This window comes from Eptatretus burgeri, chromosome 10 (assembly GCF_056783735.1).
Source record: "Eptatretus burgeri isolate ZD-2024b chromosome 10, Ebu_testis_v1, whole genome shotgun sequence".
Classification (NCBI taxonomy): domain Eukaryota; kingdom Metazoa; phylum Chordata; class Myxini; order Myxiniformes; family Myxinidae; genus Eptatretus; species Eptatretus burgeri.
The window spans coordinates 74855172-74877671 of record NC_140970.1 but is presented as its reverse complement, the minus strand read 5'-3'; the positions used below and the strand labels follow the sequence as shown (position 1 = coordinate 74877671).

The following is a 22500-nucleotide window of genomic DNA, read 5'->3' as shown; positions in this document are numbered from 1 at the left end:
CAGCTTCCAGCGATAGCTCAAGTCAATAAGCCTTTAACTCGTCCAGGTATACGTCATAATTGCATTGTCTCGACGTCATGGCGCTAATTGTACGTTGCCCACACACATGAATATGTATTACAACGCGCTTTGCACCGACGAGCAAAGGCCTAATTTGGTTTTAAGTGACTACCCTGATTAAAAGCGTCCGCAAATGTTTGATTGTTAAATAAATGTTCGCCGCGCAACACTAATTACCAGACTTTAAGCGCCCGTGACCCGCTCCATGTGTGTCTAATGGCGGCACATTAATTAAGCATGCATTTAAATTCAGCTTAATTAAATATTGATTAATATGCGAGCAGCGCGACCCGCCGATCCTATCGATACACCAGTTAATCATCGCCATAATTTGGTGCAGGGAGTTCAATACGTGGTCAATCGAGTTCGGACGGAGTTGGAGGAACAGATGCGTTTCTATCGACGTCTCAGGTTGTCCCATCGTCCCAGGGAATTTCGGGGTTCCGTTAAATGACTTGTCGGTCTCAGTTCTTGCTTTGTGAAGTTTATTCCGAGGCGAACCTCGGTCATTCGTCGTGTGTCGAAGATGGCTCGACTTTCGGACTACAAGTCTTTATTGACGTTGTGTGTAAGGAAAGGAAAGCGTCCGGAGTGCGCGAAGGGGGAACTCGGGTACTCGACTCGCACCCGGGTCCTCCTCCGTCCATTTGCCACGACAATGACAGCGGTGCTGGGATTTGAATGCCGGAGATGACACGTGTTCGTTGGACGGACGCAACAAGAACGCAAGGAGTTAAGTTTGCTCGGGTATCCGCTGATAAAAGATCCTCGATGTGCAACAATCGGGCACAATCATTCCGCTTTCCTCCATCGTCCGAGGTGTTCACTCCAAATTGACCGTTCAACGACGACCGAACAATCACGTGAACGTGAACAGCAATCAGCGGCAACTTTGGACTCGATTTTTGCTCCTTTTTTAATGTTGCGTTCAAACACGATAACCCGCAATGGCAGTTTGGAGCAATTTCAGATTTGGACGCAGGGAACGCACAACTGCGTGTCATCGACAACAACTGCGTTGGGGCAAACTAACGCACTAACACATTTACGCACGAGCACGTTTACGCACTAACGCACGCGCACGTTTATGTACTAACGCACGAACACATTTACGCACGAGCACGTTTACGCACTAACGCACGAGCACGTTTATGTACTAACGCACGAGCACATTTACGCACTAACGCACGAACACATTTACGCACGAACACATTTTCCGCACGAACACGCGTACACATACGCACTAACACACTTAGCAGTGACTCTCTGGGGCAGAGACTCGAGCTCAAACCTCGAGCTTGCAATTCCTTTACGAGCAAGATGAAGAAAACGGCCACAGAACTTTGAAAACCACCCAATTGTTCGGTGGTTGTTTCTCCGTCAAAGGGTTGAAAACGCTGAGTGTAAGGAAAAAACAGAAGAGATCATTTAAACATCGATGCCCATCCATACCTGAGCGTGGTGCCGTGATATTAAGCGGGCATTGTCGCGAGCACACAAATTACACGCGAAACGCGATGGTCATTTCATTCTCTAGACGTACAGTAACTTAAACTTTCTCCATCGTGATCCTCCCTATAAATCATGAAAAACAACCCCCCCCTCCAATACACACACACGCACACGCACACGCACACGCACACGCACACGCACACGCACACGCACACACACACACACACTGATGAAAAGTTCCTGTCGGCGAGACATCCTGCCATCAGAGTTGCCACCGATGGCCGATGGACCTCTGTCGGGGGAGTCGGCGTCCTCGTGGGGGCTCCGAGCACGAGCACTCTCGACACGTCCACGAGCGGCGTTTTGACAATTCCAATCAGGGCCGAGCTTCACCGTAAGAGTTGCGGTGGAGAGAGGGGGTTTGCTGTGAGAGGGGGTGAAGCAGAGGAGGAAGAGAAGAAGGGGGGGAGGGGGTGAAGAGAAAGGAGAGAGAGAGAGAGAAGAGAGGAGAGGGAGGAGGAGGGGTGAGAAACGGTCGGTGTGCGCCTGCGCGAAGGTGTCTGCACTGACAATGCTTCTCGGAAGATAGCGTCGGTTGGATCTCAATCAAGCCGGCTGCTCCGCAAGGCAAGATGCGCTCCAAGGGACGCGCTCGCAAACTCGCCAAAAGTAAGTGCAGCTCGCGGTTACAGGTCTGCCCGCGCCATCCCAGGTGCATCCCGACGCACCGCGCCGCAGCGGCTCGGAGCCGGCCCCGGGCCGCCGGCGAGTCGCCTCGCCTGCCTGGGGGATGCTCTTGGCAGTGGAGATTAACGGTCGGACCGGCGCTCTGCTCCGGAGCTCGATGGGTCCGAACGCAGCGGCGCCTGCGGACGCGGAACGCCGATTCAGAGTCCGCCGAGCCTCCTGGAGTCTCGTTCGGCCCATTTGTCGAAGCCGATGCTCGAGCGCTGAACTTTTACGAGGAAGCGAAGTTTTTTTTTTTTTTTTTTAAATACTTTTTTCCCCCCTTTGCCCGGCCTTGTTCACGTCGCGCGCGTATAGTGGGCGCTCGCGCTCCGCCGTGAGCCGTCGACGCCGAGCCCGTTCGCGCGCTCGTCGCGTCGCGCGCACATCGACACGCGCGGCCCCCGTGAGAACCTCGGGAACCCTTGGGTGCGCGCGTCCCGCGCCGGGACCTGCACACACCTCGTCATCTCGCAGCACGCCTGGAAAAGTCATTCGCTCCGACCCTGGGATACAAACTCAGCGGTGTTTGTTTGCGTTCGGGTTACAACCACAATAACAACAACGCGTTATTATAACAAACTTTAGCTCTTTTGGCATTTGGCACTTTCACTCTCCTTGAAGTGTGTGTGTGTGTGTGTGTGTGTGTGTGTGTGTGTGTGTGTGTGTGTGTGTGTGTGTGTGTGTGTGTGTGTGTGTGTGTGTGTGTGTTGTTTTTGAGGACGTTTATCGGTTTGAAAGTTTTGTAGAAAGGCTTCATCCACAGTTCGCTCAAAGAATTTGCTAAATAAATGTACTTACTTGCAGTATAAGTATTTGTAATTAAATAAGCAATGACCTTTCATGCTCAACTTCATTGGTCTTGATCCAGAGTAATTATAAAGTTACCAAACCGCCTGGCGAGGTTAACTTTTGTCAAGTCACTGAACACTATTATTAAACCGCGTTATTTTAAGTTGAGTTAAGATGACTGGGAGACAGGCGGCCCTGCACAGCCGCTTTGTTTTGTGTCATCGTTCAATAAATAGATAAAAAATCCATATATTTATATTTATATTTATATTTATATTTATATATTGCAATGTATGATATATAAATACATAAACGAGGTCTTCTTTAGGAGCACTAGGCACACGCAGCCCGTGATTCCTCCCCGAAACACGCGCATTCGTCAAGTAACCCATGACTGTCCCAAAAAGAGCGTCTCTTTGTGACATTTCCAAAATGTCTTCATATAAACACCATAAGGGTATCTCGTGAAGCGTTTATACCATGCTCCGGTTGCTGGGGTAACCTGTCGCACGTCATAATGACAGCATTGTTTACAAAAGAGACGACTCGTCAATACGCGGGCCCATCAGCATGCGTTTCGCAAGAGCTTTTTTAGCATTTTCGTTTGATGAAAATCATCAAAACTTTTCATCTCGTATTCCGAAATGACGTCGATGATAGATTGTGTCGGAGTTAAAGTGCTGGGAGCGATTCTCTCCACTTACCAGCCTCTGATTATTACAAGCTCGCTCTCCCAAGCAAACAGTGAACAGGTTGTCATTCATGCGCTCCCGTAATGGGAAGAAGGTGGTGCGTTGAAAGGGCGGGGATAATTAGGGCAAAGGCCCCACCTTTTAAAGAGCTCCCCACACGTCGAGTACACCCGGAGTATGCAATTCGTGCCGAGCTTTTATAATGCATGGTAACCAGTTGGTTTAATAGTACAGGTCCTGGTGGTGATTACACGCAGCGGTCATATAACGTGAGACAGGAATAGCCGTCTCGGTGTGTTAACAGGAAATTCCTCGTACAAAGCACTCTCAACTCGGTGTTTCGAGCTCCGGCGGAAAACGAGGTGCAAAACGTTCTTGGAAAGGGCTGTCTTTAAATGCAATGACGTCACAATGAATGCAATGACGTCACAATGAATGCAATGCCTGTTCTACAAGATAACAGTGATGCGACTTCATCACTCTTTTACGAACCTAATGGACATATGATATATATATATATATAACACCATATGTTGGTGTGTCGTTATCGATTCGGCTTTTCAAACTGAACATATAATGTGTACAGTACAGCACCCGGGCGGTAGACGCGATGGGTACAGTTACGAGTCGTCACACTTTTTACGCATTTTGTTCTGAATTTGTTCCATCAACTGCTGCGGCGACATTTACACAGTTTGTTGAATCGCGTGTGATTTACCCAAATGGTCGAGTCAATAGACGAGATTTATTTCGATGGTCCACCATTTCCTTGCATTTCAATGCTCATAACCAGGGAACTCGTTTTGTACAATCTCACAGTTTATTCACCTTCTTTCACCCCCTTCTGTGCACAAAAGGTTCATGAGTGTGCAGCTTCCTGCACCTTCAGGCAAACTGTTCCTCTCTACATCTGTACCGTGCTACATGTATGTACACCACTTTGACCGTAACAACATGAACAGATCGTTGTACTCTGCGGTGCTTGTTTAATTCACTTCAACACCGCGTATCGTCGTCGTCCTCTTATTCGTGGTGAAACGAGCTAATTATTTTTACTCGGGCTCTTGTTTTAATGTTCAAGAAGCTCCGCAGTGTGCAAGTAGAGCAGGAAAGCCGACACCGCAATTAGGTATACTGTAGATGGAGGGGTTAGGAAATGTTATTGTAGGGCGTCTGGTTCTTTGCGTTTAGCCCTAATTATTACAGCCGCACAGCTCTCTACTTCCCCGCCTCGCTGGGCCATTTTAAGGGTCACGTAACACAATAACGCTTGGCCAGCGGGAGACCAAAGGAAAGAGACGAATGCTCAATAAAGTCGAGCAAGGCCCAAACACCGGGCCGATACTGAGAATGGCACAAAACGATGCCACCTGTGAATGATGATGTCGCGTCATTACACGACCGTCGATGGTGCCTCGATAAATAGACCTGTAAAAGGGCGGCCTTTTATCAATCAGATGCTTCGTTATTTCTTACGTGCTCGTGTTGTGATTATAAATGGCGAGTGTTTCTTTGGACATGGTCTGGAATGCCACTTTCCATTGTGATGTCATCGGATTTGCCAATTTTTAACGCTTGCTTGCTGTCGCTGCAGTTGTTATTATTGCTATTTATCGAAGATTGAAGTCAGGGCCGAGCTGTGTCGGTTCGCCTTCATATTCCCACACGTAGTCAACCACAGATCGTGATGGCATTTTGTCGCAGCCACCGAGAGGTTGAAGGTCCAGTCGGTGCGGTGTTGTGGTGTACTCTGATGAGAGCAGCCGTGCTGTTAAAATTACTGCATGATGCTGATGTACCCCGAAGAGCTTCTTTGCAGCTCCGTGAGCACCCCTTGCACAACCGCAAGCCCTGCACACATCTCTTCGAGAACAAACACGCTCCTCCAGCCCCCACCACTACCCACACACCCCTCCTCCCTCACCAATCCACACTTTTACTCCATTGCTAACTCGTGAAGTTTGCCCCAGGAGGAAGGGTTGCGGAAGGACGTGGGTGTCACGGCATATTTTGTACACCCGCCATATAACGACCGTATCGACGGCTGGAGAACCAAATGCGCTTTGTAGCGATTCGCGGCCATTGTGATAACGTTAACTAGGCGATTCGGCCAATAAAGTGCGCACCTTACACTCACATGCGTCCTGTACACACCTGCCACAAATCGTGACACCATCGGCCAAAGCAAAGAGCGTCCGAGAGTCCAACCCATTAGCTCTCCCTGCTGACTCTTCGCATCTTGGTTAATTACACGTTCCAGTTTGGTCGGGAGGTAGTTTTTAACGGTAACTAATGACCTAATTATCTTTAAATTGTCCTCTCGATAATGCTTATTCAATAACTAATTAGTTCGCGTCAATTCCGTCTCCGTCCGAATCGATGGACGCGCGTTAACCACACCGTCATTAACAATTCGATGCCATTTCGCTTCGCCTTATCTGAATATTCTTCCCTAGTGACGACCCAACAAATGCCTTGTTTGGAGGATCCTCCAGCCGTGGATTTCATGGCAGCAGTTGGGGCGGGTGGAGTGTTTGGAGGGTTAAGGAAACCTCTCTTTCGACCGGTGCAAATATTATGCCCCTGTTAATATGTTATGCGTTGCGTCACGCGTGTTTTGCGTACACACGCGGCTGAGACGAGCGTTTCCCCTTGTGACACAAAACAGCCTGCAGCTACATATAGCACGAGCAACTTATTGGTAGCGGACACTGTACGTGATGTACGTGCGACCCGAGGCGTTTTAAACAGTGCCGCGCATTACACAGGTGCGGCGCATGCATGCGCGCGCTCGTCTTCCTTCAAGGATCTACAAGAGCGCGTGCGCATGCTCCTGCCTGTCTTCCAGAGCCTTCCAGCGTACGCTTTGTCACTTCTTCCTTTAAACCTTTGTGTGTCTTGTAAACACGAGGGCCTATTTTCCGATTAACCTCAAAAAAAAAAAAACATCCTTATCTAATAACGGCCGCTTTATCACTCTTGCCACGGGATCACGCAGTCTCCTTTGCAGTGAGTGCCCCGTAGGTTAAAAGGAGCGATAACAGATGGGCATAAAACATGGAGAAAATGCTGAGCGGTAACGATAAGTACACATACTTGTACATTCTGCAAGCACATGACGTCACTGCATTCCCGTGGTAAATTTGTGATGTTTTCGTTGCAGTTATCTTGTTTTTGAAAAAGAGCTCAGGACAGGGATCAAAGTGATGTCGTATTGCCCCCAGATGTTATGGTTTTGTGGAAAAGAGACTCGCTTATGTGAAGGTGTAAGGCAATATTCACGCAAATGATTATTGGGTGTACTTGCTTACGTCTTCACTTATAAAATGAGAGATGTAAAAGGAATATGTGGTGAGGCAACAACATTAGTTGCTTGACCCCATGACACCCCACATGCTTACACCATTGTTGTGCGATGTATTTGCCATATAGAGAGAAATATTATGGGTTTGCTAAGTCGGAGGTGTACTTTATGGTAGGCGATACCTTGCACACTTGTTCAACTTCTTAATATGTGCCACTCAGGTAATCGTTCTCAGTACCAATGGCTCAGGGCCCAGTCAACCCCTGCAGGGGTGGGGGGGGGGGACACGTTGCCAAGTTTGTTGGCGGTCATGAAGGAGGGTTTTTTTGGTCCCAGCAGGGTGCTGTGTCCGTTCAGGGTTTGATGGTTCTGCTTATGAATCCAGAGTACTGGTTGCAAGTTCCACAATTCATCAGTGGCTCACTTCCCTATATGACAAATTGCTTTGGCCCAAACTGCCACGATAACTACACCACACGTTGTTATTGGCTCGTATGTTTGCTTGTTTTAATTTACCTTTTCACCAAATGTAAGTGTTTTTTGCTTGCATGGTCGATAAGAAATTTCTAATGGTAATACAATCTGTTACCTTGAAGAAGTTGTGCCATTCAATTGCCAAATAAAGTGCTGTTCTGCAGACGGCATACATATCTGGAAGAGTTCACTCGTGCAGGCTTTGTAAAGGAAAATGTCTCGTGTTTTGAGCATCTTTGGATTCGAATCTGGCATGTGATGCCGTTTTATGAGAAACGTCGTGCCCCTAATGTGGCACGACCTGGATCAACCCTCGACACTGGATACAAAAAAAACCCCACCGTTTTGTTACCAATAAATTTCCAAGTAGGCACCTACTGTTTCATATTGATCAGCCATCATTGAGCAGAAAGGCCAACCACCAATGGGAAAGCTTGGCGGTGCGACGAATGATGGTCTTGTGCGGACATGAGGCTGTGATCAATTTGTAAGGTCACCAAGACGAACAGAAGGGTAATCGAGGTTTGCATATATATATATATATATATATATATATATATATATATATATATATATATATATATATATATATATATATATATATATATATATATATATATATATATATATATATACATACACTCAGAGTATATGGGATTGTGTTTGAGCAACTGGTTCAGGCAAACAGAAAACACAGTATTATTTAGATCTACCAACGTACTGGTGAATGTTCTCTGGCGAGGTTTCCACTGATGCTTTGCACTGCTTCAAGCTTGGAAGTGAATGAGAGTGAAGAGGGATAAAGGCTGAGAGAGTGGGAAATTAAGAATTGATTCCAACCTGTTGAAAGCCTGAATGCACAGACACATCAAGGTGGCCAATGTTAGGGAGGGTCGAGGGGGAGGGGGTTTGAATGGAAGCGCTGCAGGAAACTGTGGGTTATCGGTAAGAATACAAGTCACTTACTTGCTGCACTAATTTATAGAAATATAATTATTACTTACTTCTTAATCAATCTGAAGATTCATTTTCACTGTGATGTTGAACTTCTGATTCTAGATAGACACGCATCTCCTAGTATCAGAAACGCACCATTTCAACCCTTACTTGTCTGTGAGGACATCATCCCTGTATGATAGACATTGCTTTCTGTTGTGCTCTTGAAAATTACTACCTCACATCTCAGATGAATATTCAGACATTTCTTGGATAAACACTGCCGATAAATCTGGAATCATGATCTGAGAATTCCATGCTTGAGGAATAACACGAGGCTCTTACAATGCAGCCAATGAAGTGACTTGTCATGTTATTAGTTTTGCAAGCTTCTCAGTTGTGGATATGAGCAGTGGGACATTATTAAAGAAATCACAATTGATTTTGCTCCTTTTAATTTGACTTTCATAGTTGACCTTTAAGGGACGTAACCTCACATTTACCACGAGGTCATAAACCTTTGGTTCACGCTCCGAGTTCTAAGTGAGGACGTTCTGCTCCTGGACAACCCACAGCCAGCTGTCCCCATTCAATCTGACGGTCACTCGGGGCCTGTCAAGCGGCTACCCGGCAGGTTAGGCTGTGGGGTCCGGGAGCTCGCTTTGCGGGAAGCAGTGCGAGGAAAAGGGTGAGCATCTGGCGAGGAGTGAGGGGCCTGAGACACCATGGTCACTCAAGCGAATGACGCGACGTTATCTTAAGCACGGGAAGTGGCTCATGTTTTGGGATGTGCGTGGATCTGCCAGCTGTCTCACATTTCCTGTGACTGAGGGTGTGGCAAAGCTGATTCACAATAAATCTCGAAGTAAATTTAGAAAAATGCACCAAGGGTTCTGGTGTCTGTCAAAGAACAGGCCTCAGATAGGCAGATAATGGATGTGAGTAAAGTTGATGGTAACACCAGGTTGGCAATGTGACACTGAGTAGTTGCTCCTGGAATTTCTGCAAGATGGCTGCTCTGATATATATATATATATATATATATATATATATATATATATATATATATATATATATATATATATATATATATATATATATATATATATATATATATATATATATGATAAGTTTGGATGCTTTGTAAGTATTTTAATAGAACGTATGATTTCATAGGTTTCCTTTAGTTGTGTTCATTGTCTCACTGTCATGAGTCAGACTTGACGGCCATATTTTGATTGTCCTCTTCCTGGCCCTTCCAAAGCCTGTTTGTTTATTACTATCACGATGAGTATGTGCACACGAGTATCTGTTTGCTTACCTGCTTGCAGATTTGTTTGGTAAGGCATTCAGTGAGGCATGTGAATTGACTGCATGAAGTGCTTCTGACACAGTGATGCCGCTCTCGCTGTCCAGCTCAGGAAGCAATGATGGCAATGTGTGTCCATGGACATGAGTAATGCACATCCCACGTACACAAAGGCACCATGCCAGCTTGATGCTCCTGGGAGCAGAAACGCATTCCACTCGAAAAGACAATGCCTGAAGTAATATCCTGAAGTTACTTTTTCTTTGCCTTTGCATTCCCTCTAAAAAAATTGATAATGTTGTTATTCCTGTTTGTCATGTTCTTCACTTTCTCCTCCTTCAATACGCTCTCTTCCATCTTTTGTATTCTCTTCATTTCAAAGTCGTTCACAATCAGTTTATCTTCATGTTTCATCTTCAAACTGTTTATTACCTTTTCGGAGCCATCAACTGCCATCCCGTCTGATTGCTCGGCTTTGTGTGAGCCGTGCGTATGAAATTATGGCATCATTTTATTTCCCGTTTAAATACAGGTCACATTTTGTGCGAGTACAAAGACTCATATTTGGCCCATATTAAATGGTTGCCTGTCTTTCTTTAATGGTAGTTATTTCTGAGATGGTCGAACGAACACCTGGTGTTTAATGCTGTGTATGCAACTGACCACACCACGTGACTCGTACAGGAGATGCCAATTTTCCTACCTAAACATGTTTGTTTTGACAACACTTGAATTTCAGCTGGAACGTCCCTGTTTGTGATGTCATTGAGGCTCGAAACAGAAGATGGACTCATTTTCCTTTTACTTTTTGCTGGGTTTCCATCTAAGTTCTTGCCAAGATACTGTGACTCCTTGTTCCAATCCCAAATCCATGCCATTCAAGGGTGGACTCTTTCCAGAGCATAGTCACAACCCACATGGTCTCTGGACAGCGAATGCATTTGGTGGTTTGTCATTGCAATTCCCAGCTATAGTTGAATCCAACACCTTGCGTTTATTTTTTCATCGTCTCCTGATGTTTCATGTAAAAGTACCTTGATATCAATGAATGTCCTTGGTCTGGATGTAATATAAGTATAAGCTTATCTATAAGTGTTTTAAAACACTCGGACACAATAATAATGTAGCACCCTGATAGCATTTGATTGTGGTTTACACATTTATGTCATCAGTAAGTCATTGGACCTGCATGAGAAACATAATCAATGGAACTCTTCTTTTCTGCAATTACATGTGCTCTAAATCTGTCTTTCCTTTGTTGTTTTTACAACAATTTAAACGTTTTAATTGAACAATCACACTCTTTTATGTGTCAACATCCACGCTAGGCCACACACTCATTAATCAGTCGTCATATCTGCAACGGAACTGATGCTTGTGAAGCACCTGTTTCCATTTCAATTTACCTCTTTCTGAGTGGCCAGTAAACTTTTACAACGTCTCGAAGCAGAGCACTTTTGAGGCTTGCTGCAGACAAGGTCGGCCTGGTGGACAAAGGTCCCAGTTTGTGTTCCATTTCCATTTATTTAGTCTCTGCTCGTTACAAGATCTATCGTAGCCCTTTCTCTGCTCCTTATTTAGTGTAAATATATATATATATATATATATATATATATATATATATATATATATATATATATATATATATATATATATATATATATATATATATATATCGACAAATATTCTGATATACCATGCTGTGTTGCAGAGGGTTGGTGCTGCCAAAGCAGTTTCTTGGCAAGAGTTATACTGGGTAGTTTGTCATTTCCTTCCATGATTGTGTGTGTGTGTGTGTGTGTGTGTGTGTGTGTGTGTGTGTGTGTGTGTGTGTGTGTGTGTGTGTGTGTGTGTGTGTGTGTGTGTGTGTGTGTGTGTGTGTGTATATTTATCGATCGATATATTTATATTTATATTTATATATATACATTGTATGTATATATATATATATATATATATATATATATATATATATATATATATATATATATATATATATATATATATATATTGAAAGATAGATGTGTATATATATATATATATATATATATATATATATATATATATATATATATATATATATATATATTTTGAAAGATATATATATATATATATATATATATATATATATATATATATATATATATATATATATATATATATATATATATATTTTGAAAGATAGATATATATATATATATATATATATATATATATATATATATATATATATATATATATATATATATATATATATATATATATTTATATACAGGGGCTGCAAAAGTTGGTATACAGTAATGAAAACAAGTACAGTCCTTACTGTATCCCTACTTTTGCAGCCCTCTGCACATGTGTGTGTGTATATGTATATATGTATATGTATATATATATATATATATATATATATATATATATATATATATATATATATTTTTTTTTTTCATTGTCTTCTCAATATATACATCTTAGCTACGTCGTGGTGACTTTCGGGCTCTAAAGATAGCAAAGTTAAATGATGTAGGACTCGAGTATGTGACTCAATTTTGCTGAACTCAGGACATTTGAAGCCATGCCACACTTTGGCTTGGAATTGAGACCCTATGATGGAAAATTTGGAAGAGACTTAATTCAGTCTCATTTCACCATAACGCCAAACGTTTTTTGCACAATAATCATGCTTTCCTCAATATTATCCTTCCTTAAGATGCAAACATACAGTTGCTTGTATGTCAGATGATTCACCATCTCTGTTGAGTTTTCTTTTTGGCTTTAATGTCACAAATAATCAGGCAAGCCTGTTACATGAAGACTATATGTTACATTTAGTTTTTGCACAACTTTAAAAGTAACGGATGTTTGTTTTTTTTTTTTAGCAAAAACTATTTCAATTGAGGCTCTTTGTTGGGTCATGTGTGACATCACATGATCAATCTAATTTGCATCTTTCATCATGTACTTGCCTCTGAGTAATCATTTCAATTGTAATTTTTAGTTTCCAGAGCTTTGCAATTTGGTGGATAGGTCCTAATGGAGTGGCTACTGCTTGTAAAAAGCATTTCAGAAGAAGAACTAGAGAGTTTATAGAACAACATATCCCATGCAGCCTTGAGAAACAAGAACATGGGCATGGTCTGCGAACGGCAAATTTGATTGGTCGTGATGACATAAAATGCCATAATATTTTGTCCAAGTCCTGCAAAACGGAAGTGTTTTGAAAGTGTTAATAAGGTGGTTTGTGTTCTACAGTTGTTCAACGATATAATTAAATTTCAAAAAAATAAGGATTTTGAAGGTTCTAGAAAAAAAAAATTGGAAGTTTTTTACTCCACCCTATCTAGCATGTTACATTAGTTATTTGCGCCTGTTGTTTGTGTCCTTTATGACATCCTTAAAAACAGAAAGCTTCCCATTTGGAATGATTTTCAATTTTGTTTGACTGCCAGACAGGCAGACAGAGTAAAACAATTGATCTCACTCATTTCTGCGCCTTCGCAATCAGGACAAATTCAGAGCCAAAGTACAGTTTCACGACAAGTCCATTTTCCGGACAGACAGACAGTTCTGTGGGTTAAACCAATTGTTTAACCCCACTTTTCCCTTCGAGTGTGCAGGGCAATTACAAGTGATATCCCTCGAAGCTTTACTTATGTTTGGTTCAATATTATCAGGACTATGACTCAAGACCTGATGTCATGGACTTGGATTTAGCTTTGACTCAGCTGGACTTGACACCTTATTTTACATTGATCTTTGGTTTGTTATTGAGCTCAAGTACATAAATCACAGGCAATCCAAAGACATTAGTATATATTGGTGTACTTTAATCCAAATTACAAGGACATTTGTAGACAATGCACAAATTCATTAGGTGGATGGAATTTGAACATGGGTTCTGAGCATCATGAGCCATCGATTTGGAGAGAAATGCAAAACAGGGTTCTCCTATTCTGAGTTCCCATCTGAACCTTTACTGGCAGATCCAATGCTACAGGCTTGGTTGGGCGAGCTGTTTTGAGTGAGCTGAGTAAATCCCTTTGTTATTGGTAATGCATGGAGGACTTGACTTGACCTTTTGAGATTTGAAATGTGAAATCAGAGTTCAGCACCTTCTTAATTTTTGAACATATGTGATTTAATAATTGAATATACCATAACTTGTGTTTTAATAATTGTTCATTCATTCCAGCTTAAGGGTTTCCCTGTGATGTTTGGGGGTTTTTTTTCATGAAACAATGAGGACACAAATTTCTAAACTGAGTAGCACACATCATGGTTAACTGCTTATAATTTAAGGCAGTAACATTTCTGGTTTGATCTGGTTTTTTTCTGTCGTTAATGGAATGAACTTCACACACCTTCACAGATTCATTCTCCTCTCGCTGTACTCCCAAATTGTTGTAGCTTCGTCAAGCAAGGGTTTTTTTTTTAATCATCCTTGTAATTCTCCTGATAATTATGTTTCAGACCTTTTCATTGAATAAACCATAAGTAATATTTAACAGGATCAACAAATACTGCTTTACTTTTGTGCAATCAGTTGAGGGTGCGACCATTTTAAATCCACTGTGGAGGGACACTTGTTTCTTTGCCAATGGGACTAGTCTCCTGGCCTTTTGCAGGCTTGTAGTTCCTTGTCCAGCTATTGAACCTTCTCTTCGGGCCATATACAGTACATATTGCATGGGTAAGGGTGTGAATGGATTGGCAGGATAGCCTACAGGTATGTGCACTCGTCTTATAGCTGTCTCGCCTGGGTTTGAATCCTGACCCTGACACCCTGGTGTTTTGCAGGCAGGGTGATGCATCATTTATTTTGTATGCAGAGTCAAGGTTCTTGAAGGAGCTAGAACACAGAATGGACCAGGAGGTAACACGATGAAATAACAGGACTTGGCGAGCGACTAACAGCAGGGTTGAGGGATAAAACAGAGAGTCTCAGGGGTGAACAATATGGATGCAGCTGCAAACTCTCAATCACAGACATGGAAGAAAAAAAACCTGAGGAAGAAACAAAAATGGAACAATAAATTAAAAATAATACTAATAATAAAAAATAATAATATCAATATTTTTGCACCATCCATTGGAAGTCAATTAAGCCAGGTGTCCCATGTGCCAGCATTAGTAGGTGAAATATTAGTTAAATATCCCATGGTGTTCTTCACAAAGAGTAGGCAAGCTATCTCTGGCATCTTGGCCAAGTTCCAAATTTCTGCACTCTCAGCCAACTCTCTCGCCAAAGTGGTGACCCATCCAAGAGTGTAACCCAAGTCAAGCAACTGCGTTGGCAGAACTGACGCTGCATGTAAAGCATGTTGAATAATAATAACAATAATAACGGAAGAAGAGTTGGAAGTACAAATGTGTAAGTAGTTTGGATGAGACTGGGGTAAGGGGAGTCGACAAAAGGGGAAAAACAGGATTTATGAATCGTATGGGAAGGGAGGGATAAAATATCTGTCATTTTGAGTATGTAATATGTGGATTACACCAAGCCTGAATTCGTTTGTGAGAATTTGACTCTCTCTCTCTCTCTCTCTATTAACTTTTGACATTGTACTTACTAGGTCTAGGCAGTAAATTAGTTCACCAGGTTATATGATGAGGACATGAAGTGTTTCAGAATGGAGTTCACAGTCCATCCGTGAAGACATTAACTCAGCTGTCCCATTTTCAAATAATTTGGCCGTTTAAGATCCCATCATATCTTGCTGAATAAGAATGCTCCTTCAGGCAGGTTATATGTCCATACATACAATTATTTAAACGTCAATGAAATCAGTGGTTAAAATGGTGATTATGCATCGATCGGTAAACATGACACTGATGTTCAGTGTCAGCTAAGCAGATTGGTAAATCAAGTAAAGTAAATATGTAAATGATACATGAAACAACATCCTCTTTGTCTTTTTTACTTCTACATTTTTCTAAAATAAGTTTTGAATAATTAACTCCCACAAGAGGCTTTTCTCATAATTATCCCAAAACCCCCTAAGTTAGAAGTCTGAATTTGCTTGCCATTCAAATGACACCATCCACTTTACATATGGTCCTCAATGGGCTCAAATCTCTGCCTGCCTGCCTGCCTGCCTGTGGCCTTGGTAGGAGTGCTTGCGGAGGACGGAGCTTCTGGTTCAGGGTGTATGAAGGGTGTAGCACTCGTGCCAGGGGTATTCTGCGGGTTAAACTTTACAAAGTTTGTCAATTTTATTTACAGCAAGCCCTTCTCAGACAAGTTTGTGTAGGTGGCGAAGACTATTTTCTCAACATTCAAAATCTATGCATTTCCTCGAATGCTTGATAGATTACACATCGGGAATGGTCGGTCAGACGTCTAACGATGCACAATGACGAAAACTGATTGATAAGAATCAAGGAACTGTAATCAGGAATTTTTGGAGTGCATACCCCGAATTTACTGTGTCTATATTGCCAGATTTTCATTGGCACTTTAATGCCAGGCTGAGGGCAGAACCTTACTAGAACCCTCCACCAAGTAGACCACTTTCCCAGAGGGTGAGCTATTACCTGCATATGATGGTACAAATTGAAATGTGTTACAACTGCTGTTGCACTTGTTGAGTACTGTAGTATGCAGACACATTCACCAGTCAGAAACCTACCATAATCGATATCGCATGTCCTGATCCTGGATCCTGGCAACGACTACCCACCACCTTCTTATCTCCAGAGTACACAGCGAGCATGCAGTGAGGTTACGATAAAGTAGTAACATTGACTTGATAAACCAATGGCATAAACACTTTTCTAAATTATGTTACCAAAAATGTCACAGTTCCTATGAAACGTTTTCAGGGGATTTTAAAGGTGAAAAAGTATTGTTAAGTGTTGCAGTTTGTGGTAACCCTGTGATGTCATGGAGTTATTAAATATTCCATTTTATTTTCTTTTACATATATATGTTTTGCGTTTATTTGTTTTTTTTTCAAAATCGTGCCGTCTTCCTTTAAAAAAAATACAATTTCCCCGAAAATAAGTGTGTGAAGATAGTTTGCCACAGTTTACATCACTCTAACCTTTGTGGTATCTGAAGGGTTACCAAAATGCCAAGGCGTGCCAGGGCCGGATTCTGGCTTTGCCTCTGGTCCTGCGATAATGCCATGCCTCTCAAGCACGTTTGGCTTGGCAAAGCTGGAGATAAACACTTTATCGATGATGAACAAATGCGTGAGGATAAAACGAGAATACGACCAAAGTCAAAATGCCTTGGAAAATTTCCCCGTGCTCACCGCTGACTGGCAATTTCGGTGAGATAGATTTGGTAAACCAGCGCCATGGTTACTTGTTCTACATCCTCTGCACAAATGTACCTCTGCTTTTGTTCTGGTCCATTTGATTTTTTTTCTTAAAAATCCAATCATCACTGCACACATGGCATGAAAAGTGGGTATTGCAGCTTTTGGGACAGTTCTATAAAGGCCCGGTCACACCTTGACGTTTTAGCCAGCGATGGCAACGTATTAAAATGTATCTAAAACGCTGGCTTACGTTGAACTTTTGATGTTTTTTTTTAAAGATTCGGACGTATTCATGGCGACTTGGTCTTATGTATAACGCATTGGTAATGGACACAGAACGTTTCGTTGTGTTATAGATAACTTATACCAACGAATGCTGAACCTGTTGTCGGCCTACACAACCGATGCCCAACGATAGTCTACCTTAGGCATAACACGTTGCACGCATCGCCGACGATGTCGTGACGTAGCCTATTAAAAGGCTGACGCACAACGATTCGAATCATAACTGCCGTAGAAATGGAAGTGTCAACATCGCGGTCACACCTTGGCGATCTTGCCAGCGTATGCCGACCTAAGAAAATGTGTCTAAAACGTTGGGGCACGTCAAATACCGTATGAGTAAGTTTGGTATACGTGAGTAGAACGCTAAAGTACGCTATCATACGTCGTAGTAAGTAGAGTACGTCAAGAAATTTTAAACATGTTCAAAATTTTACGACGTACTCGGTGTATGACACACGTTCCGCATGCGATGGGGATAAGTTTTACACACGATATGTGGACGCTTACACACGTCCACAAAGGCTACTTATAAGCTACTCATAAGTCGAAACACGTCGCGGTAATGTCTTTTTTACGCGAAACTTATTTCTAACTTATGTTTGACGTGCTTTGAACCAATTCTTTACGTAGTCCCAACACACATCGACGTATGTAGACGTATTCCAATGATGTCTTCCGGTCGACAAAAAAAATAAATTAACGTGTTTCTAGCTTACAACTGCCATATAAAGACGTGTTCCCAGCGGTTTTGGGAATTGGTATATAAAAATGCTGCTCATAAAAGGGGAACCCAACAGTGTTTTTGAGTCCTTTTTGAGTCGGTGTCCATGTCAGCAGTATCAGTATTAGTATTAGTATTAGTATTAGTATTAGTAGTAGTTTGTTCATGTTGGCAGTAGTAGGTGAGTGTGAGGGGGAGGGTGTGGGTTATGATGGATCGTCCTTGCGTTTAACGATTTAACGATTTAAATGATAAACTCAACGATTTAAATGGCTGCATCTCCACAATTGAAAGTAGATGCTTGCGCTCAACAATTGGATTTTTTTTTACACTCAACGACTTTTAAACGGTACCACTCAGCTATTTTCATTGTTTACAATGAACGATTTAAATTGCTGTCACTCGCCTTTGTTTTTTGACGCTGGGGTTTGGAAATTTGAAGCGTTTCTTCTGAACATGTTAAAACACTCAAGCTCGACTATTTTAAATAGACGCTGCCGATGGACAATTGGAATCATAGCCAAGCTAGACATCGAAGTGTGAACATCCTCGTCATGCCAAAGAAAAGTTTGAAGAATGCTGCAAATAAGTGTCCTGGCCGTTGCCGTGGACGCTGACGCAAGGACGATCCATTATACCGACGTCTTTCAGCCTATGCGTAACTTAAAAGTAACGTCTGTCGACGTGTGGCAACGATCGCGTAACGTGCCAACAACACGTTAATCATAGGTTAGAAATAAGTTTCGGGTACGCTAAACATTACCTCGGCGTGTCTCAACTTATGATTAACTTACAAGTAGCATGTGTTGACGTCTGTCAACGATCGCAGACCGTGCATACAACTTGTGGCCAGCGTAGCGGAACGTGTGAGTCATACGCCGGCATACGTCGTGAAATTTCAAGCATGAAAAAATTTGAGGACAACCGAAAAGTACAACGTTTAAAGCCAACGTGCAACGACGTATGGCAGTGTTTTTCAGCGTGCTCTCGATGTTATCAAAACTTACTCATAACGTATTCAACGTGTGCCAGAGTTTTAGAAAAAAAATTCAAAACTCGGCATACGTTGGCCAAAACGTCAAGGTGTGACCGGGCCTTAACAGAGGATGCATGTGAAGACGCAACCAAGCAAAGTTTCGAACCCGAAAGACAAATGCTTCCGTTTGATGCTTTTGCACCAAATTGTGGTCTTCAACGCCGAATGAGTGTGCAGCAGGTCTCTAATGGAAGGTATTTGGGTGGTGAGATGGGGAGGATGGAGGAAAGAGTGCTAGAAAAAGATGCAAATCGCATTACGAACTCGATGATACAAGTTTGGTTTGACTGGAAGACCACCTTGTGTCATAAAGATCAGACCCGTGCCTTTGTTCTTTGGACAAAAACCAAAAATCTTTCATGGTGCCCTCACATTTCCATATTGTCAAAATAACTGAGCAAAATAACTTGGAAACTGAGCCAGCCCCCCACTCGCCGTATTTATCATAGTGCTTGCAAGTGCTCAGATATACAAGTCAAAGGGCTCCCCCATTTTGGGATACCATCTATCGTTGTGGTTTCAAAGTGGACATTAGGCCTGCTGTAATAATTGTTACATGTTTCCCCTTCTCTTCTGAAAGGATATGCAAGGTGTCCACATTGAAATGAAATTAAACAACCTTGAAGTCTGATAACTTTCTATGTGTAAATTTTACATGTGAAGTGCAAAGTGTACTACACAATGGTGCAGCACATTGTTCAGCTGAAAGAGCTCAACACAGTGGCAGAGTAGCCGCCGTGCCCCCCCCGAGATGTTTAAAAAATAACTTTTTGAAAGCTTTGTTTTATTTAAATTTAATTATATACTTGAACACTGTAGAACACAGCTCGCTCGCCCTTTGGGCACTTTTCAAAACCCTTCCGTTTAGCAATACTTGGATAAAATATTACGGCATTTTACATCCTCTCGACCAATCAAATTTTCTGCTCGCAGACCCCCTTGCATGTCCTTTTTTTCTCGAGACTGAGTGGGGTAATGTGTTCGATGAACTCTCCAGTATCTTTCTGTGACATTGACATAAATGTCACGGAGGAGCTTATACATGAACCAAATGCATGACGAGGACATTATGATACATCATTGCACTTTTTACGTGAATGACGAGATCATAAGACAATTGACAACTCAATATTGTATATGGAATTTGAAGCTGGCATCTCTGCAGCATGATAAGCTCAGTGCTCAGATGGGAGCAGCAAACGGGCTCAGTGATGCGTGTGAATTGCGTGTCAACAACATTCTACTCAGTTGCGTTGCTTTTTCCGGGTACAATTTATTGACCGTGAGTTGTTGAAGCTCATCGTGGTTCAGTCGCTGCACAAGTCTCCTCATGACGAAATCTTTCTTCTTCCTCAGGAGAAGATTCTGCTTAAGTCTGCTGTGAAGGCCCTGGTTGCATATGAAGGGAACGGTCAACAGACCGCATTGCAATTGTGTAATATTTGAAGCGTTACATTTAAAGGGCAATTCGATCTCTGTAAATTGCCGATGTATTATCACTTTCTCTGCCACAAGACGAACCTAATCGTTGCCACATGTTGATTGTTTGAGTCAGCTTTTAATCTGGGCCAATCTATTAGCGGAAGAATAATAATTGTCCCCTTTGCACAGGAGCTCAGAAGTAGCCAGACTGATTTCAAAAGGATAAGAGTTTTCACTACTCGTTTCGTGTTAAAAACGATCTTTTCAAGGACATTGTTCATCGTCGTTGATTGTGATTCCCAACAATTGTGTCCCTAGTCCCAGCTCGTCTCTGAGCGGCACAAGTTTCCCCCCTAATGAAGTTAGTTGTCTGCCGCTTGGGTCAAAGGTGAGGTGCTTTGACATGAACTGACGACATTAAGTGCCTGGAATTTCCTCCTGGCAGATCTCCCTGTAATAAATAACGCCAAGTCTGCTTTGCCTGAGCCCATATTGGTAGGCACAAAAATGATGCCTATCATTCCATTGAGTAACCTGGCTTTGCTGACATAACATTGAGGTGAAGCAGGTGGACATTATAGGACTTGATAATCTTCCACAAGCATCTATGGGTTTTCAAATATAGGACATGTACCCCACATATCTGCTTATTTATTTAGGTTTGTCGTGAACCAGAGGTGCCATTGATTGGCTGAGACATCTCACTCACCAGTGGGACGATCCATAGAGATGAGAGGCAAGCGTTCTGCCCTTCAGTCTTCCCATGGCCTGTGGAGCTTCTTGCCTGGATGGAAGTGATTACAGGCCGTGCATCAGTCGCCTTTTTGCTGGGATTTGTAAGGCAGATCACCAGTCGGGTAGCAGGAGGGTTCAAAATGGTAGCTGCTCACGGCTTTGAGCTTACGATGGTGATGGAGGAAGGAATGGTATGCATTGTTCAGAATGGGTTTGAAATTTGATTTTGAAGATTCTTTGTTGATGTCGTTTGCGATAAGGAGATTTAAAGAAGCATTTGTGCAGATGGTATGTTGGGCTATTAGAGTGGCTTTTGAGTGAAGTAAAGCCAAAAAGTACTCGGGCTTAATATATTGACACAGCTGGCTGAAGACTTTCCTCGGTCGACATGAGTTGTTGTTGTTGCAATTTTTGTTGTATTTTGGTCCACTTTTTGCTCTCTAATATGGTTTGCACCTTTTCTTACTCTTCTTGGTGGTTGCTGACAATGGTCCTCCTTGTTCAATGATGAGCTGTTTTCAGCATTGCAGTCCTTATATTATGATTACGTGCAAGAGTCTCCTTATAACAAACATTCAATGTGATGAAGTTCATACAAGTGAATGGTGCTTTCAATGGACACTCCTGCATCAACGAATGAACTTCTTGTTGATGAAAAGAAAAAAAATGTATTTTTAATGAAAATATTGAAGTGCTCCGGTTCATTAAACATGATTATGGCTAAAATCCGAACTGCATGTTCACCCACATATGTTGAAATATAGATATATTTTAATTATTGAGAGGGATGTGCCACGGTGGTTGTAGGTGCTTGCGTTCCCTGAATTATATGAGGCACTCTTTTAATTTCATTACATTCCTTCCGTAAGGGAGGGGTGAGAAGATTGAGGGAAAGGGAAGGAGGGAGGGGGGGGGTTCCCATTCCAACAAATTTCCAATGCGATGACAATTCCACAGAACATTGAGTTTTGTATGTTTGTTACAAGAAATTGACAAAACTGTGTTGACTGCCATGGGAAACAAAGTAAAGCTGATGTTTCAGGCTTTAGCCCTTCCTCTGAGCAAGAGGTAACCACAAAATTCTCAGATGCCACTCTTCTTCTTGCAGGTGAATGATGAAGGCTTAACTTCGGTCGACACATGAGCTTTACTTCCCACGGCGGTTTGCACACCTCTGTCCACTTTCATTTGATAAGACCAATCGTTTGAATTGTCTGCTGATTCAGACCGGCAACAGCTTGACAAAGTCTAGTATTACTCTGTTCCAACAAAACTACTGTAATATATACAAATA

General features: G+C 42.3%; 1 protein-coding gene across 5 annotated transcripts in view; it reads left to right on the top strand.

The window, feature by feature from the left end:
• Positions 1 to 2013: 2013 nt before the first annotated feature.
• Positions 2014 to 22500, top strand: part of LOC147018890 (MDS1 and EVI1 complex locus protein EVI1-A-like) — a 458835-nt gene continuing 438348 nt past the window's right edge. For 4 of the 5 annotated variants that reach the window (XM_085899010.1, XM_085899007.1, XM_085899008.1 and 1 more), the window contains exon 1: positions 2015 to 2181. In XM_085899010.1, the coding sequence (XP_085755136.1) occupies positions 2145 to 2181 (37 nt within the window). In that variant the 5' untranslated portion in view covers positions 2015 to 2144. Of the gene's footprint in view, positions 2182 to 22500 lie in introns of all 5 variants that reach the window. The other variant, XM_085899009.1, reaches the window with a different exon arrangement.